The following is a 15,891-nucleotide window of genomic DNA, read 5'->3' as shown; positions in this document are numbered from 1 at the left end:
CCTGAGAGTCATGTGGTCTACTTAAGTCAGTACCTGTGTTCATACGGCAATACAAGAAGCTTTTTTTTAAAACTGTACTTTGTATCGTTGTGTTTAAGACAGATACTGTAGACTTCTACACATCCGACAATCTCGTCTAAAGGATTTATTTTCAAGGCAAAGACTACAGAACTGTTTCAAATGGACAAACGTGTAGCCGTGGTAAGTTTAAAGCCCCAAAAAGGCTCTAGTCTACATTAGCGGTTCTCAACCTTTTAAGCTCGGCGACCCCTTTTTACAATCCCCCACTCTGCCGCGACCCCCCCCCTCCTCCCCCACGCACATACAACAATAGAAGAATAGACAAAAACAATTCATTTTTTCCATGGTCTTAGGCGACCCCTGGCAAATCGTCAATCGACCCCCTAAGGGGTCGCGACCCACAGGTTGAGAACCCCTGGTCTACATGTTTCGGATGTTCCTTTAGAGTTGAAGATCATTTTTCTTCCTAGTCCAAACATCCCGCAGAACGACGGGGGATAGGCGCGGGCAGGGTTTGAACCCGGGACCAAAGTCCGAACGACAGCACAGTGCACAAACCGCATGACAGGAAGCCATCCAACATTGTTAAAGTTACCAGAAGTTCGTCTAAAGAAGGCCATGTCCTCCTTTATTTTTTGGATCCTCTCCCCCGTTTAGCCTTTAGTATAAAAAATGTCCGGCTTTTTTCACAATTATCTTATCTTATATAATACAGACGTTAGGCCTACTTAAAAAAAGAAGATGATTACGTCCTACGCGTCATGCATTTAGTCATACATGTTAACCAATGACTTAAATTCTGCCAAGTCACTGATTCTCCTGGCTAGCTCAGGCAACCCATTCCATGCTCTAATAGCACTAAGGAAGAAGGAGTATTTGTACAAATTTGTCCTAGCATATGGAACGAGGAATGTGCCTTTATCTTTGTGTCTTTCAGAGTATTTTATTAAATTTTGTTTTTGTATTTGAAGATTATGGTTCAGTGTTTTATGTATAATTGCTACTTTACTTTTGAGTCTTCTGTCCTGAAGGCTTACTAAACTTAGGGATTTTACTAAAGGTGTTACTCTAGTCAAATGTGAATATTCGTTTGTTATTAATCTCACTGCTCTATTCTGCGTCTGTTCCAGTTTAAATTTTATATATCAATTAGTTTTATTCCTTACAATTATCTGGGTTTTTGTTTGTACAAACTCATGTAAAAACAGCAAAAGTATGGGGACAATTGGATTGACAACATCCTTCTTAAACAGGTGTTTGTTTTTCAAGACTGTTCAAACGAAACCAGTTACTCAAAATACATCAAGACCTGCTAGTGTTTAGTTTGAATTCCGAGGCATAACATTAAAGTGGAAAAATGTCTTATCTTATATTATATAATAGAGACGTTAATTCAAAAAAAAAGAAGATGATTACGTCCTACGCGTCATGCATTTAGTCATGCATATTAACCCATGACTTAAATTCTTCCAAGTCACTGGTTTTCCTGGCTAGCTCAGGCATAGCATTCCATGCTCTAAAAGCACTAGGGAAGAAGGAGTATTTGTACAAATTTGTCCTAGCATATGGAACGAGGAATGTGCCTTTATCTTTCTGTGTCTTTCTGAGTATTTTATTAAATTTTGTTTTTGTATTTGAAGATTATGGTTCAGTGTTTTATGTATAATTGCTACTTTACTTTTGCGTCTTCTGTCCTGAAGGCTTTCTAAATTAAGTGATTTTACTAAAGGTGTTACTCTAGTCAAATGTGAATATTCGTTTGTTATGAATCTCACTGCTCTATTTTGTGTCTGTTCCAGTTGCTACATATTATTGCCAATACACCCTCCAGTAAGAAGCACTTTCCTCACAATGTACAATCTGAACAAATAAGCCATCTTATTTTATAAGACACAGACGTTACTTCAAAAAAATAAGATAATTACGTCCTACGCATTTTATGTGTCAATCTAGTCATGCATTTTAATCAATGAATTAATCCCAGCGAAGTCGTTGGTTTCCCTTGCTGATTCAGGCAACCCATTCCATTCTCTTATGGCACTAGGGAAGAAGGAGAACTTGTACGGATTTGTTCTAGCGTATGGAATAAGAAATGTGCCTCTATCTTTGTGCCTTTCTGAGTATTTCATTAACTCTTTCTCTCCGTAATTATTTACCACATTCTGGTGCAATCAACGTTGGTATCGTCTGTTAGAAGAGAAAGAGTTAAGATTTGTTTTTCCTTTTGATTCTTCTGTCCTGGAGTGTCACTAAGTTTCTAATGGTGTTACTCTTATCAAATGTCCTGGAGTGTCTAAAAGTTTCTAATGGCGTTACTCTTATCAAATGTCCTGAAGTGTCTAAAAGTTTCTAATGGTGTTACTCTTATCAAATGTCCTGGAGTGTCTCTAAGTTTCTGATGATGTTACTCTTATCAAATGTCCTGGAGTGTCTCTAAGTTTCTGATGATGTTACTCTTATCCAATGTCCTGGAGTGTCTTATAAGTTTTTAATGGTGTTACTCTTATCAAATGTCCTGGAGTGTCTCTAAGTTTCTAATGGTGTTACTCTTATCAATTGGGAACCCTCATTTTCGTCTTCCTGTGAGTATGATTGTGTCTGGTAACTATACACCAGGGGTTCTCAACCAGTGGGTCGCGACCCCTTTGTGGGTCGATTGACGATTTGCCAGGAGTCGCCTAAGACCATCGAAAAAATGAATTGTTTTGTCCATTTTTCTATTGCTGTGTGTGTATACGGAAAGGGGGGGGGGGTCGCGGTAGAGTGGGTAGGGGGTTGTAAAAAGGGGTCTCCGAGCCTAAAAGGTTGAGAACCACTGCTCTACACAATGTCATTAGAACTAAGTCATTAAAACTAGAAAGGAAATAAAAAGATCCCCTTTCAGACCTTGTGGTCTATAGGGCAGATGATGAAAAGGTCATCTGTTTTAATTTCGGGATCTTCGGGCGCCTCTGAGTCCACAAAGATCTAATGGGTACCTGACATTAGTTTGGGGAAAAGTAAAGGCGGTTGGTCGTTGTGCTGGCCACATAATCAGAAGACCTTGACCTTAACATCAGGAATTTTACTTTTACTTTTTTAAAAATGTGTTTTGTACATGCTTTTTTTAAAAAAATCTTAGTGATCTCATTTCTCTACAGGTGACAGGGTCTAACAAAGGCATCGGTCTAGGTTTAGTCAAAGCTTTGTGTCAAGTATTTGAAGGAGACGTCGTTTTGACAGGTCAGTAAAGTAGGTCAAGTAATTTGATTAATTTAGGCTATGTTGCTAGCAGACACTAAAAAACTAATGCTAACATTTCTAGCTTTGTATATATTTGCATTGCTATTAACAACTTAAGAATTGGATTAATATTATCCAGGTCAATGTCCTATGTCCTTCCACCCGTATGCACGTGTTATATTGTAATGCAGCGATGCCCAAAATACGGCCCGCGGGCCACATCCGGCCCGCGGCATGGTTCCATCCGGCCCGCCGAAACGTCGGTAAAACGTGTAGAAAAACCATTGTCCAAATAATAAAAAAAAAAATATATATATTTCCCTACTTAGAGTAAATCGATTGGTATCGATAGTAAGGGGTAGAGTAAATGGATTGGTATCGATAGTAAGGGGTAGAGTAAATGGATTGGTATCGATAGTAAGGGGTAGAGTAAATGGATTGGTATCGATAGTAAGGGGTAGAGTAAATGTATTGGTATCGATAGTAAGTGGTAGAGTAAATGGATTGGTATCGATAGTAAGGGGTAGAGTAAATGGATTGGTATCGATAGTAAGTCAACATATTTGATTTATAAAGCAAGAGTGGCTCTTTTTAAAGAACATAACATTAAAGAGCAGCGAGCTTTAGGAAATCAAACAAATAAGGCAACATTCTTGGTTTGAGACGCGATAGTTGGATCACACCTAGAGTGGAGGATCCTTGCTTGATAAAGTTCAAGTGATGCAGACTATTGATTTCTAGTCCATGTTTCTTGCATAAACTTTTCGAAATCTCCGAAAATAAGGTTTATGGATGATCACAATAATTGACTAACTGACTTAATCCTGTGCACTCCCAGGGGAGCATAGGGCCGCAAACCTCTCCACCGGACTCGTTTCTGCTTCCAATAATTACAAGGACTTATTAGTGAGACAAACTTTTTCAGTGATGAATCGTGCGAAACTGATGCTACGTAATGGTATCGTCTCTTAGACAAACATCTAGAATTCTATGATTAAGGATAAGCTTCTCGTGAATGTAGATACTAGGCTCACGGGTTTCTAATAAAAATTGGTTTATTGTATAATTCCCTTTTTTTTTTCATTTTTTCTTCATAGGGCCCGCGGATATTAAAATGGCCTGCCGACCGAGCGGGACTCTGCATCACTATTGTAATGAATTCGTTCCTAGTGTTCTCGTTTGTTTGTTATTTTAGAAGTTTCGTTTGTTCCCTTAGAATTCAAGATAATTACATTCTAGCCCAAATCTCCCGAAAGAAGGCATAATTAAAACTCAAAACTATCAAACGGCAGACAATAATGTATATTAATCAATCACGCAGACACCTATATGCTTAAAATGACTCTTGTGATCTTGGGAAATATTCAAATGCAACACTGTTAGATTGTTTGCCCTTAGATGTAGTACCTATCTTAAATTAGATTTAAAAAAATATATATATTTGTTTCCCTTAGCACGAGATGCTCAACGAGGGAAAGCTGCCGTGGACAGTTTATCTCAAGAAGGTCTACATCCTAAGTTTCACCAGCTGGACATCACTGATCATAGCAGCATTCTCAGCCTAAAGGACTACCTGGCCGAGAATTATGGTGGACTGGACATACTGGTCAACAACGCTGGTGTCTATATGGATGTAAGATTTACTTCTGTCCTACGTATAGCTTGTATTCATGTTGGTCCTTTGAGACTTTCTTAATATTTATAATTATTTATTAAATAGACATACCATTTATTGCTGAAGTCTAAACGAAGATACTATTTACAAGGGTGGGTGTGTGATGGCTTATGGTAAAGCGTTTGGCTCAGGGGCGGACTGGGTGTCAAAATCGGCCCAGGCATTTCAATACAATCAGGCCCGTAAATTACATATCTTTTGATGGGCATCCAATTATAGGTCCTCAAAATCATTATATTACTTTGAGCATCGATAACTGTTCACATGCATACAATGAGCTCTGTATTTCTATAAAAAAAAAAACAACAACATAGCCCTTACGTTGCTTTTTAATCGCCCAGTGTGTAGGCCCTAAAAGCATACTAGTAGCACTGTCTACGGATGTAGGCTATTACATTATTTCGAATAATTTATTAATTAAATTACAATTACACTGTAGAGAGATTTAAGAGGGCTCCGTTTGTAAAAGAATATTATAAAACCTGTAACAATTTAATACATAGTGGCATCCATGCGGCCCTTTCTGTGGTCCTACTGGCCCATTTGGGTACCGGCCCACCGGGCATTTGCCCGAATGCCCTTATAGCCAGTCCGCCCCTGGTTTGGCTTCCTAGTCGAGGTGTCCCGGGTTTGAATCTCGGCGAGGACTGGGAGTACGAATTTTGGGATGTTTAGGACTCCCACCCAACTATTGTAGGTGCCTGACATCAGTTAGTGTTGAATACAAGCAGTTAGGTCTATGTGCTGGCAACACTAGACTTCCTTGTTAACCTTCGACTATATAAACATCTATCATACAGATTGCATTGTCTTGAGTGGGGTGCTACATAATACGGTAATAAATATCAATGAATCACTTAATGTAGGGTTAATACAAGCAGTTCGTCTATGTGCTGGCAACACTAGACTTCTTTGTTAACCTTCGACTATATAAACATCTACCATTTAGATTGCATTGTCTTGAGTGGGGTGCTACATAATACGGTAATAAATATCAACTGAATCACTTAATGTAGTGATAAAGTGATAAGTACATCTCACATTTCTTAACATGTCTGTTGAACCGTTACAAGATCTGTCTAACTGTCTTTCTTCATTCCTGTCTGTCTTTTGACTTGAATAACAATCTCTTCTTATCGTAAATTATATTATCTTATCCTTTGAAATGCAGACGTTATTTCAAAAAAATCGTTACGTCCTACGCGTGCTCCTAGGTCAATCTAGTCATGCATGCTAATCAATGACTTCAATTCTCCCAAGTCATTGGTTTTCCTGGTTGATTTAAGGAACCCATTCTAGGCTTAAACAGCAATAGGGAAGGAGGAGTATTTGTACACATTTGTCCTAGCATGTGGTACAAGGAATGTGCCTTTATCTTTCTGTCTTCTCACTTTCTCTGTCTGCCTCCTCTTCTTTTCAAGCCCTAAGGGCCTCATAACACACACAAAAAAGTTGTTTAACTCTTTCTCTTCTAACTGACGATACCAGCGTTGACTCCACCAGAATCTGGTAAATAATTACGGAGAGAAAGAGTTAAATCTCGTCATTCTTCTTGTAGGCGGGGAGGGGGGGGGGGGGAGGACACGGTGATTAAGAACTTAGCTTCCGAATTTGGGGTCCTGGGTTTTTTAATCTCGGTGAAGACTTGGGTTTTTGAATTTCAGGATTTTTAGGGCGCCCCTGAGTCCACCCAACTCTAATGGGTATATGACTTAAGTTGGGGAAAGTAAAGGCGGTTTATCAATGTGCTGGTCACATGACACCCTCGTTAACCGTAGGCCAAAGAAACAGATGACCTTAGCATCATCTGCGTTATAGATTCCAGGGTCTAAACGGGTAACTATATTTTTTTAAAAATTTTGAATTGATTTCTTTTCTTGTTATTTTAGGTTTAGTTGTGATAAAACTGTTATGTACGTATTTTATTGATTCAGTTTTAGGATAAAAAATAGATATTTTATAACAGACTATTGATTATTTTAGATTCCAGCTAGGTGTAAAGACTGATTGATAAATCTAATCTTATCTTATATAATACAGACGTTACTTCAAAAAAAGAAGATGATTACGTCCTACGCGTCATGCATCTAGTCATGCATGTTAAACAATGACCTAAATTCTGCCAAGTCACTGGTTTTCCAGGCTAGCTCAGGCAGCCCATTCCATGCTCTAATAGCACTAGGGAAGAAGGAGTATTTGTACAAATTTGTCCCAGCATATGGGATGAGGACAATCCCAATCATCACAATATGGTCCAAAATAGTGACAATGTTCCAATATATTCAAAATCAAATCTTGTCACCAGTTAATTAAGCAGCTTAACTTGTTCTATACATAACAAGAACTGCAGTAATCAAGGTTGGCACTCATCAGGCAATATGTTGCTTGCTAGTAACAGGAATGAGGCTCTACCTATTTAGTGATGCATTTTACTTTCTATATAAAGTACTTTTTTTTTCATTTTGTTGTTTTTGATACTTGAGCCTAGAAAGTCGAGGGAAAAAGCTTTGCTGAAAAGGTGAAGGAACAAATGGAAATCAACTTCTTTGGAAACATTAACTGTTTTGAGCTGCTTCGTCCATTGTTAAGAGCTCATGCCAGGTGAGCAGAAACTGTTCTTGAAAACACAGGAGAATAATAAAATTAAATTACAAAATCTTATTAATCTCTCTGTCTCTCTCTCCCTCTATCTCTGTCTCTTTCTCCCTCTCTCTCTCTTCCTTTCTATAACCTATTGTTCAATAAGTCCAATGATACAGTACGCATCCTTCAGCCTCCAATTGATGAGGAAGATAAGTTGGCAACTAATTTTGACATCACATAGGCTGTCAATAAATGACTTTTTTTTTCAGGGTGTGCAATGTCTCCAGTATGTATGCCAGTATTACAATCAAGAAGTGTTCTCCTGACTTAGTGGCTAGATTCACAGACCCAGATATTACCATGGAAGAACTTACAGGCATAATGAAGGACTATGTTCTGTAAGTTTTAGCATAATTATTCTTCAATAATTTCAACTTTCTTTTGTAAATAAATTGTTTGTAATATGTGTTACATGTTTCAGATGCTCTTCGGAGTTGAAGATAATTTACTTCCAAGTCCGCATAGCAACGGAGGATAGCAACGGGCATGGTATGAACCCGAGTTACCCTTGACCATCGAGAATTTCGAACGACGGTCCAGCGCGCATACCGCACCATCCCTTTATTTAGTGATACTTCTCGTGTCCTACATTAAGGAGACTTAAGGGAGAATAGTAGTTAAACTTACTATCTGATCGATCTACAAAAAAACTATCACAGCCGACTTGTGAGGTTGAACTGTCTACGTGATAATTCTGAACAGTGCCGGACTTAACCATTGCAGGTCCCTATATGAAACGGATTTCGCGGGGCCCAGTTTGGGTAGGGATACGTATAATAAGTGAAAATTAAGAATTTGTATTAGAAAATAAATTCTTCTTTGCATTTTATTAATTCTTTACTATGCACAGAATTACTTTCGAGCCTTGCGTAAAGCGAAGTCATACAGTTTATCATAGAAATTCTATTTCCTACATAGATCACGCTCAATAGCAAGAATTACCAAATGTTTCAATCTATCTTCGAGAATTGTTGAACTAAAGTAATTCTTCATTAGTTTGAGGCGCGAGAAGTTTCTTTCACCAAATTCCACAATTACAAGTATTGCACAATGACGTTGTTTTTTTTTAATCGCGCGTAGGATTGAAGTTTTCCATATTAAATGACACCCCAAAATGACAATATCAGTGACTGTAACTCTGCTAAATCGTTGGTTTTCCTGGCTGATTCAGACTATTTATTCAATGCTCTAACGGCACTAGGGAAAAGAAGAACTTATACATATTTGTCCTAGAATGTGGAATTAAGAAATGTGCCTATATCTTAGTTTCTTTCTAAGTATTTCATTAGGTTTTGTATTTGCATTTGTAAATTATGGTAAAGTGTTTTATGTATTTTAGTTACTTAACTTTTTATTCTTCTGTCCTGAAAATGTCTCTTCTTCTTCTTCGTTCTCATTGTTATGTTGGAGCGTTTAGATGACTAGACCAATATACGAGATGAACTGTTGGAGCGTTCAGATGACTAGACCAATACACGAGATGAACTGTTATAGCGTTCAGATGACTAGACCAATATACGAGATGAACTGTTGGAGCGTTCAGATGACTAGACCAATACACGAGATGAACTGTTGGAGCGTTCAGATGACTAGACCAATACACGAGATGAACTGTTGGAGCGTTCAGATGACTAGACCAATACACGAGATTAACTGTTGGAGCGTTCAGATGACTAGACCAATATACGAGATGAACTGTTGGAGCGTTCAGATGACTAGACCAATACACGAGATGAACTGTTGGAGCGTTCAGATGACTAGACCAATACACGAGATGAACTGTTGGAGCGTTCAGATGACTAGACCAATAAACGAGATGAACTGTTGGAGCGTGCAGATGACTAGACCAATACACGAGATGAACTGTTGGAGCGTTCAGATGACTAGACCAATATACGAGATGAACTGTTGGAGCGTTCAGATGACTAGACCAATATAAGAGATGAACTGTTGGAACGTTCAGATGACTAGACCAATACACGAGATGAACTGTTGGAGCGTTCAGATGACTAGACCAATATACGAGATGAACTGTTGGAGCGTTCAGATGATGACTAGACCAATACACGAGATGAACTGTTGGAGCGTTCAGATGACTAGACCAATAAACGAGATGAACTGTTGGAGCGTGCAGATGAGTAGACCAATACACAAGATGAACTGTTGGAGCGTTCAGATGACTAGACCAATATACGAGATGAACTGTTGGAGCGTTCAGATGACTAGACCAATATACGAGATGAACTGTTGGAGCGTTCAGATGACTAGACCAATATACGAGATGAACTGTTGGAGCGTTCAGATGACTAGACCAATATACGAGATGAACTGTTGGAGCGTTCATTGGACTAGACCAATACACGAGATGAACTGTTGGAGTGTTCAGATGACTAGACCAATAAACGAGATGAACTGTTGGAGCGTGCAGATGACTAGACCAATACACGAGATGAACTGTTGGAGCGTTCAGATGACTAGACCAATATACGAGATGAACTGTTGGAGCGTTCAGATGACTAGACCAATATACGAGATGAACTGTTGGAACGTTCAGATGACTAGACCAATACACGAGATGAACTGTTGGAGCGTTCAGATGACTAGACCAATATACGAGATGAACTGTTGGAGCGTTCAGATGATGACTAGACCAATACACGAGATGAACTGTTGGAGCGTTCAGATGACTAGACCAATAAACGAGATGAACTGTTGGAGCGTGCAGATGAGTAGACCAATACACAAGATGAACTGTTGGAGCGTTCAGATGACTAGACCAATATACGAGATGAACTGTTGGAGCGTTCAGATGACTAGACCAATATACGAGATGAACTGTTGGAGCGTTCAGATGACTAGACCAATATACGAGATGAACTGTTGGAGCGTTCAGATGACTAGACCAATATACGAGATGAACTGTTGGAGCGTTCATTGGACTAGACCAATACACGAGATGAACTGTTGGAGTGTTCAGATGACTAGACCAATATATGAGATTAACTGCACAGTGGTTTCCAAATCAGGGAGCTCTCCATATAGTTTTCTTTCTATTGGGGTGTTTTGGGGCCAGTGTCTTATACGGGCCTCTTGGTACAGAGAGCTGTTTTGGAGGACGTGATCAGCATTCTCTAGTGATACTCCATGGGCAGATTTCACTGGTTCCAATTTTGAGCTTGAAGTGTCTCTAGATTTAGTGATTCTCTGATGGTGTCTAAATTCAATTGTTATAAATCTTACGGCTTTATTTTGCGTCTAGTTTCTTTTACGTTTTCTTGAGGGGTCCCGAACAAAGATAAATGCACATTTCATGTTCCATATGCTAGGACAAATTTGTACAAGTGCTCCTTCTTCCCTAGTGCTATTAGAGCATGGAATGGGTAGCCTGAGCCCAATGACTTGGATGATTTTAAACAATGGATTAGCAGGTATGACTATATTCGCATGCGTTATTCATTCTGTCGGTGGACATGTCCCGCAAACCTTTGATCGTCTTAAGAGCTGAGCCGAAGGCTCTTCGAGCTCTAAGTTTGAAAAAAAAAATCTGTTTGGACGCCAAACAGTAAAAAAAAAACCTGTGAGAACACAGTTCTGTTTGAGAGAGACCCGAGTCAATGCCTATGTAAAGCATTGCTTTTTCCAATGTCTTTGGCCCCCGACGCATGCTTGGCTGCACATGGCCGAAGGCCGAGGACACCGGGAGCCTCCGCCATTTTCCTTCGTTATACCAAGCTAACCGTGGGGGACTCGCCATTTATGTAACGGTCCCTTGAGGAACAGCACATGGATGTGTGACAGGTTTGTGGGTACTTTTTTTCAACCCCGCCCGTGCAAGAGGTGGACTCTCGTCTACCCGTGGGCATCCCCAAGGGAGTTATGTTTCGCCATTCATTTAGCCTAGCTACCCCCTCAAGTAGCCGTTTCCACCCGGGTGCCACGGTGAGGCAGAACAGCGTACCCGGGAGTCCCGCAAACCTGATACGATGCTCTGTCAAAACCTTATTACATGGTCGAGTGTGAGTTCGGCGTAGAATTTCTTAGTTTGAGACCCTAACATTTGTGAAGACAGGAAAATTCTTTTTTCTCCATGATTATAAAGAATAATGGTCACATCTTGATCACAGTGTAACCGAATTTAGTATTCCTTAATTTTCATTTCCAGATCTGCTCAAGATGGAAGTTTTAGTGAACGAGGTTTTTCTGATGAGATGTATGGGTTTTCAAAGATCGGTCTCACAGTAGCGACCGCAATACAGCAAAAAGTACTGGATAAATCTGGCGCAGTGGATATAGTGGTGAACGCGGTGAGTTAGTGAAAGATGTGATCAGTATCACCAGTAGCATTGTGAAGTGGCTCGATCTAGGTTTTACTTATCAAGGCTTTGTTGGTATCCTGAATTTGATATATATTTTTTTTACAAAATCTGTTTCAGTGTACACCTGGCTATGTAAAAACTGACATGACGAAGTATCAAGGTCATCTAACACTTGAAGAAGGTCAGTAGATTGAAATCAAGCTAGAACTGGATAAAACAAAAAAAAACATTCATAAATTTTATTTTTTTCAACAATGACAAAACCTCCTACATAGAACATAGAGAGATTGTTTTTCTCTTAATAAATAATGAGTGTTAAATTATACCAAAAAAAAATAATGAGTGTTAAATTATACCCAAAAAAAAATAATGAGTGTTAAATTATACCCAAAAAAAATAATGAGTGTTAAATTATACCCCCAAAAAAATAATGAGTGTTAAATTATACCCCAAAAAAATAATGAGTGTTAAATTATACCCCAAAAAAATGTGAACGTTTTTGACCCTTTCCATTTCCTACCCCGCCCCCTTTTCCAATATAAAGACTACTATCTAAAATCTAAACCAATGTATAGATTTACGGTTCTCAACCTTTTATGCTCGGCGACCCCTTTTTACAATCCCCCCACTCTGCCGCGACCCCCTCCCCCCCCCCACACACATACAGCAATAGAAGAATAGGCAACAACAATCCATAGTTTCGATGGTCTTAGGCGACCCCTGGCAAATTGTCAATCGACCCACAAGGGGGTCGCGACCCACAGGTTGAGAACCCCTGGTCTAAGCCAATGTATAGATCTACTAAACTTTATAATATTCAGATGATAGACATTTAGATCTAGACTAAGAAAAATGTTCCTAAACATTAATGTATTCGACTCCTAAATGAATAATGCCTACATGCGGAAATACCTGAGGACAAACAGTCAGCTCAAGAAAGCTAATAATTCTTTTCCCAAAGATATACAGCAGCTTTTAAATTTCTAGGAAAATCGTTAGAGCCATTTTCGAGATTCATGCCCAGGTTTATACCACCCAAGTTTTTCCCACCCACTTTTTAAATGAAGTTACAATTTGAATAGAGGTAATGTAAACATGTTTAAATGAATGAAGGTATACTTTATTTAACATCAATCCACCTCCGAAAATCTTGAACTGAACCATTTGGTGAACAATTCTTTAGCCAAGAAATTAAATTTGAAATAAAAAACTGTTTACATGAATATGTTGTTTAATCATGGTTTAATTAGGCTTTCTAATTAATTAGTTCAACTGGAACAAAACTTCATCTCTAATTTTTGTTTAGTTTCTACGTAAAAAAATATTTTAAAAGATTACCTACAAAATTCAAATACAAATTTAGGTGACTTTCTGGTCGTACGGTGCTACCAAAGCGAACACATAACATTATCTCCAGTAGAAATCTGATTATATTATTTTGTCTTCATGATTGAATTCTATTTATACAATAAGCAAATGATTTAAGCAATAGATTCTGTCAGACTAAGTCCCCTGAAGTCAGTGGAAATAAAGAAGCTCAGATATTTTTAGCTGAATAAATTCAAATTTCTCTTCCCATCTCCTATTGTTTCCTTCGTAACCTGGCAACTTCTTTTTTCCTTCTGTCTTTGAGGCACTATTTTCATTGAAGTAGGACTACACTTTTATGTCGTCTGCTAATGATCTGGATTATGTCCCTTTTAGTTTTTCATATAGTTGTCATTAAAAAAAAAAAATATTCGCGACTTCGTGTTGCAAACATTCCTTTAGGCCTACCTCCTAACAGGAGCGGACTGGGTGTCAAAATCGGCCCGGGCAATTCTATATCGTCCGGCCCATAAATTGTATATTATATGAGGGAAATCCAATTCTAGGTCTACCTGTCCTCAAAATCATTATGTTAAGTTTGAAAATGTATCGATAGCTGTACACATGCTTACAGTGAACACTTTATCCTTAAAAAGGAAAAAGCCTGAATAAAGTCTTTTGTTGATTTTTTTTCATCGCAAAGTGTGTAGGCATGATGAAGCCTACTAGTAGCACTGTCTACCGATGTAAGCTATGACATGATTTCTGCAAATGTGTTAGATTAAATTAGCAGCGGAACTAGTAGAGTCTGTGAAAGATTTGTTTTAAATACTTCGCTCAGAGAGCCCTCTCTGATAAGAGAATAATATAAAGCCTTTAACAATTTAATGGCTGTCTGGTCGTGCGGTTTGCGCTCTGGACTGTCGTTTGGATTTATCGATGGTCCCGGGTTCAAACCCTGCCCGCTCCCATCCCCCGTCGTCCTGTGGGAGGTTTGGACTAGGAAGTAAACTATCAACTCTGAAGGAACATCCGAAATATGTAAAACATTTTATAAAACATTTTAATACGTAGGCTACCATAAGTAGCATCCTTATCTTATAAAATACAGATGTCACTTCAAAAAAGAAAACGAAGATTGTGGTCCTACCGGCCCATTGGGGTATCGGCCCACCGGGAATTTGCCCGAATGCCCATATAGCCAGTCCGCCCCTGCCTCCTAATCTCATTCAATGTAATCTCCGTAGAAAATAGTTATGAATGGAAGTGTGAGAATTAAATGTCATGACCTCATTACATAATTTGCAATAATAATTACATACTTTTTTCCTATCTCTAATTTATTACAACTATCATTTCAGGAATTGTTACACCAATGTACTGTGCCCTTCTACCCCCTGACGTGGACTCGCCCAGAGGTCAAATGATACGAAACAAGGAGCCTGTTGATTGGGTGAAATTTCAGGTCGAACCATTGTGAAATGAATGATATTTCGGTGTTCAGCAACATTGTCAATACGTGTAGAATGCGGAAACAAAGACTTTATGATCAGATACTTTTATAATTAAATCAAAATGTTTACATGTCAATATGAATTTTGTTCATTTTGATTCATGTCTTGTCTACACCATATGAATAATTGTGCAAAGTTTCAACTTGATCCGAGAATGGGTGTTGGAAAATAAAAACGATTACAAACTTTTTACCTGACAGAGCAAGTTGATATATATATATTTATAGCTTTTATATTGCGTTACTTTCATGCTTATAGCATGCTCAGAGCGCTTTATTTGGTCCAATCTCATTTGTGGACCAGTGGGGGAGGAGGGTATCTGGGAGAAGGTTTTCCGTGCTGCCTTTAGGCGCGCAGTAAACACAACTTTGCCCGAGTCAGGTGTCGAACCTCGAGCCCCCTTCTAGGTAGTCAAGCCAAGTTCAAGCGCACTTAGCCTCTCGACCACGCTTCCCACTATATAAGCTTAACAAAAAACAAACAAATGATTTTTTTTTTATAATGCGACCATCTGGTAGGAGTCATGATAGCTTCAGAATTAACATTTGATTGATTCTTTGTTGTGATGTGGAATATAATAATTTAATTTTTAGAGCGCTGTTAACTTTTTCTCTCCTAATCGACGATACCATCGTTGATTTTGACCTCATTAAATTAAATTGATGTTTAATTTTTTAAACTTGACTTTGAACTATATAAAAAGAGCAAGCATTTCCCTTTAATTCTATACCAAAATACAACATTTTCTGATAACAAACAACAAAGCTATTGAAGCCCAATCATACCAGGGGTAGTTAAATAGTAATGAGCAAAATGTAGAATTCCTTCCAAAACTGGACAAATAATTCCGGAGAGAAAGAGTTAACAAACAAAATGTAAGCTCAAGGCGCTGCGGTAACACTACGTACATAAACACACATGTGTATAGACAGGAGTTCATCAAGTTTCCAATCTGTTGACATATTCAACTTTATGTGTCATTATATAATGCATGTAACGTACTGATAACAATTGACGAACAGATATTTCAAATTTAGGGTTAACGAGCTAGACTTGGGTTTACGTAACTAAAAAAAAAAAAAAAAAAAAAAAAAAATCACACCCATACACACGCAAAACATTGTGCACAGGCCATATCAAGAAATTGATAAGACTGTGTTTACTGCCCCTTACTTTTCTGACGAGGCTATTC

The 15,891-nt window shown here is 38.5% G+C and overlaps 1 protein-coding gene across 1 annotated transcript; it reads left to right on the top strand.

The window, feature by feature from the left end:
* Positions 1–14,775, top strand: LOC106069432 (carbonyl reductase [NADPH] 1-like). The gene is made up of 8 exons (XM_056039583.1): positions 1–201; positions 3,162–3,243; positions 4,698–4,876; positions 7,407–7,519; positions 7,771–7,899; positions 11,724–11,865; positions 11,995–12,058; positions 14,547–14,775. Exons 1-8 carry the CDS (start codon positions 181–183, stop codon positions 14,663–14,665), a joined length of 849 nt encoding a protein of 282 aa, XP_055895558.1. The 5' UTR covers positions 1–180; the 3' UTR covers positions 14,666–14,775.
* The last annotated feature ends 1,116 nt before the right edge of the window (positions 14,776–15,891 follow it).

The sequence above is a fragment of the Biomphalaria glabrata genome, chromosome 8 (assembly GCF_947242115.1).
Source record: "Biomphalaria glabrata chromosome 8, xgBioGlab47.1, whole genome shotgun sequence".
Lineage (NCBI taxonomy): Eukaryota > Metazoa > Mollusca > Gastropoda > Planorbidae > Biomphalaria > Biomphalaria glabrata.
Note: the sequence above shows the minus strand (reverse complement) of the source record. Positions and strands in the feature narration are given on the sequence as shown.

Coding starts and splice junctions, on each gene's coding strand:
- LOC106069432 (XM_056039583.1), top strand. CDS start 181: ATGGACAAACGTGTAGCCGTG. Junction 3,244..4,697: donor AGGAGACGTCGTTTTGACAG/GTCAGTAAAGTA, acceptor TGTTTCCCTTAG/CACGAGATGCTCAACGAGGG. Junction 7,900..11,723: donor ATAATGAAGGACTATGTTCT/GTAAGTTTTAGC, acceptor TTTCATTTCCAG/ATCTGCTCAAGATGGAAGTT.